A 3,951-nucleotide genomic window follows, 5' to 3' on the forward strand; every position below is an offset into this window, starting at 1 on the left:
ATATATATATATGGCTCTGCCCAGATTCTGTTCCTACACCCGTATAATCTCCCGTTTAACGTAAAACCTCGAGTTCACTCTATTTCTTTAGTGCATGTATTTTACCCTGTACCTACCACTTTCATAAGCACACTCTAATGAATTTCTGCGAGTAAATGTTTTGCAGTTTACCGCCCATAGCTACTTTAGTTCATCCACGTCAGGTGTACCACTTTCATAAGCACACTCTAATGAATTTCTGCGAGTAAATGTTTTGCAGTTTACCGCCCATAGCTACTTTAGTTCACGTATCCACGTCAGGTTTGTTTGGTTTCGAATAACTCGGTTGCTGTTCTGCGTTAAGGGAAGAGAAACGTGTGAGCCCAGAGTACTTGAAAGAGAACACAACGAGGTCTACTCAGGCGGATTCAATGTAGGTATGAATTCTACGATCACCCAAACCACTTGTATGATTGGTGATATGTCGTCCTTATAAATACATTTATCTCACCTTGACAACATAGTACATGTCTGCATGTATTTTAGAAGACAGCGATTTCTCCAAAAGGAAGAAGTTCGAAGACAGGCCACAAAAATTAGTATGATTAGTCACATGTCGCTTTCCCTTCTTTCCGCACCACTTTTACAACTTAAGATAAATCTTCCCATTTCACGAAGTTGTTTGACGCAGAGGATTAAGTCTGAAGGCTGAAGGTGCCATTGGGGCAAGATGGCTCAAGTGATTAGAGCGCAACTTTACTGGCCGGAAGGTCCTTGGTTCGAAACCGACTTCCGCTTCTCGCCTTCCCCTGTCTAGGCTTGGGCAACCTGACAGTATCTCAGCTTTCGTGCTTCTTTTGGGTGGCATGGCAGCTAGGCACCGGAAAGGTGCTACAACTGAACGATTTTTTATTCGAAGCTGACGTCGCACACTGAAGTGCCTCATAGTGTACGGCTTTTCGGATTGGTTTTGGCCAGTACTATTTTTTACGCCTAGGTCACACGTTTATTTGCTGTTTACCTGAAAGAGATCGTCAAAATCTTTTACATTTAAGAAACGAAATTCCCTGTTCGCTGGACTGCACCCGAAGGAATGCTTAAACAAATGTATTCTACAAAATCAGATGTCTGGTCGTTTGGAGTGTTGGTATACGAAATACTCACTTTTTGTGAGGTTCCATACCATGGTAAGTCGACAGTATGCTAACAAGCAGGGAACCAAAATTATTGGTCTTTTTGCTGCTTTTTTTCTAAGCAACAAGCAGTAAACTAAATTCAGGTGCTAGCCGATCGTCTTCGTCCATTAGGACACACCTTAACATTCTCCGGATCTGATGTCTTACTGATAATACACCGGTTTTAACCACCCTTGGGCCTTTAGATTATATTCCATTATTGGGTGGTAGACCTTAATATATGTAGAATCTCTGTATCTCTTAAGTACATACTCGTAGCGTGACCTACGTGTGTGTCCCCAAGGCAACAAAGTGTTCATAGTACACACATAATTATGCATGCGGGCGATTAGACATTTACACGAAAACTCTTCTATCGAGCGAGAATTTAACTAGCCGAGATATTGATTCGTCCTGTGAACGTCGCATTGAGACTAGCTATTTGAAATTTCACATCTGCGCTACATTGATCTAAAAGCATGAAGCCTGTGAGTGCCACCATTGGACACCTTATTTTACCATCCTAATAGCCAAATCACTCATGCTAAGATACCCAGAGGGTTTTAACCTGGATGGGATTTCCATCTGGAGCTTGACACTTGGAAGTTCAGGGCAAACAATTCCATCAGGAGCACGTGTTTTTAAAACAAAGGTGGCTCATAATGCCAACGCGTTATTATGAGTAATAATGGTTGAGAAAACGAAATTTTCTGAAAAGCGCGACCTATGCAGAGATTATCTTGCGGGGGAAATACCTACGTTTGTAGGTACATTCATCTGCAAACTTATTTGTACAGCTGTTTAAAACCATAGAATTACAAAAAGCTCACACGGGAAAGTATTAACTGAAATTTAGGAAAGGTATGAATATAGATAAAAAACAAGCAAGTTTTGGTCAGCTAAGAATACAGGACCAATTTTGTCGGTAATTCTACAGGACACTATCTAATAAGGAAGCAAATGCAAAAAAATTTAGAAGCCACGAAGCCGCCCTATATTACGGAGTCTCTCATAAATCTGAACAGCTCATTCTGCAACCAGTAGACTTTTCGCCGACCATGGAAGAAACAACTAAATGACGCTTATTTCATTCAAAGCTCCGGCTTCTATAACCTTCTACAGTGTAACCGAGAGTGGTGGGCAAGTTACTCGGGGTCATGCTTGCTTCCGGAAGGGCGCTAACTCATTATGCACCTCAGAGGTATGCAGAGCCACATGTGGTGGGCGGCAGTCACTGAAGGCGCCACTTAACACACATCTAGAATGTACTTGGTCAAGACATGCAAGCAAATAAGTCTTCAAGTACTGTTACCCGGTTGTCTTTTTATGAAAGAGGATCAACTTGCTTTCGTACGCCTTCGTCGATCACTCGCAGACGGATGTCATCGGCAATGAATGAACATACTAACCGAAACAAAAAAGGTGACCAATCAAGAGTGAATAACGTTCAAATTATTGTTCCACACATCGTTTGTATCCGCGTGACTGGCTTTGTTCATTCTATCAACTATTTTTGGTTTGGATTGCTACCACAGACTCCAACCCCGCATGTGGACCTCAATAACATGTACGCTTGTGATACACGCCTCATCATCATGCACATTCAAGTCTTTCAGGCAGTTGAAATTAACTTCATCACCGTGAAATCGCATATCTTTATCGGACAGAGGTTTGGAGTGTCGGTTCTTCTTCAACCATATCCGATAGTTCTTGATTGTATGGTGTACAAATCTTAATGTCTAGGAGAATTCAGAGTGGATATTCAAAAGAGTAACATGAAGATTGCTCATTTCTCATCAGTGGCAAAAATTATCACCAGGAAACTAAACTGGGCATCACATTCAACATTCGCATTACAATTTACACTTGCATTACACTTAACTAAATCACATCACTTAGTCATTATTGACATGAGCCGTTTAGATAATGTGTTATATCCGCGTGGACTGTAGATGCTTAGTCTTGTGTTACACCAAGTTTGATGTCTTGTTCTATGACATACATTCATGGGACTGGATAGAGCTTCTTTCCCATCACTCTGAGAAACGAAGTTAGCCAGACTTATGTGCTTAATTGATCTCATGCAAAACCTGCTTCAAATCCAGGTGAAAGTTAATGAAACTGACTAAGTAACCAGGTACCTACAATTGTTTAATATGAATAGTGTTTATCCGCGAAAGTAATATGTTTATTGTGGCTTTTCTAATCTTATAGGCATCGCATCCAAGGACATCAAAGAATATGTGTGCTCCGGTCACCGTCTACCACAGCCTAGGTTAAAAGTTCCAGTTCCACGTCATCTGTTGGAAAAGGATACATACGAAATGCCCAAGATTGAACTGATAAAAGCCGACTATTCTTGCCCGGAGTTTTTGTACGCAAAAATGCTTCAATGTTGGCGGACATCACCCGATCTACGACCGTCATTCTATCAGCTAAATCAGTATTTTGATTCCTTGTATGAAGAACTTTGTGAAGTGATTTAACAATCGGAAGATTTTGCCACAACTTGGTCAGATTCGTCGCTGCTCTGGTTTTGCAGAATTTTTCGCTATTTTTACTACAGAAAGAGACGATTTTCTTGTACATATAATGATTGATTATGGTTCATATTGAACAGCCCTCTGAAAAGAAACAGTTTTAACTCCTTTCTTCCTCAAGCGATAAGAAATGCTGGTAATGCCTTCTTCATAAGGTTGCTGAAAATTCTTCGACAGCCCTCTACCGGTTTCGCCCTCCTTGAGGTTCAACAGGTAGGTGCAGTGGGTATTGACGCGATGATCAAATCACATTCTGA

At 41.0% G+C, this 3,951-nt stretch overlaps 1 protein-coding gene across 1 annotated transcript in view; it reads left to right on the top strand.

The window, feature by feature from the left end:
• The window catches only part of T265_06495 (hypothetical protein), a gene marked incomplete at both ends in the record, with an annotated part of 49,604 nt that extends 45,924 nt beyond the window's left edge, over window positions 1-3,680 (top strand). Inside the window, 2 exons of the mRNA XM_009171769.1 lie at window positions 1,035-1,166; window positions 3,369-3,680. Of these exons, the coding sequence (XP_009170033.1) occupies window positions 1,035-1,166; window positions 3,369-3,640 (404 nt within the window). The remainder of the gene's footprint in view (window positions 1-1,034; window positions 1,167-3,368) is intronic.
• Between the last annotated feature and the right edge of the window lie 271 nt (window positions 3,681-3,951).

Source organism: Opisthorchis viverrini, assembly GCF_000715545.1.
Source record: "Opisthorchis viverrini unplaced genomic scaffold opera_v5_133, whole genome shotgun sequence".
Lineage (NCBI taxonomy): Eukaryota > Metazoa > Platyhelminthes > Trematoda > Opisthorchiida > Opisthorchiidae > Opisthorchis > Opisthorchis viverrini.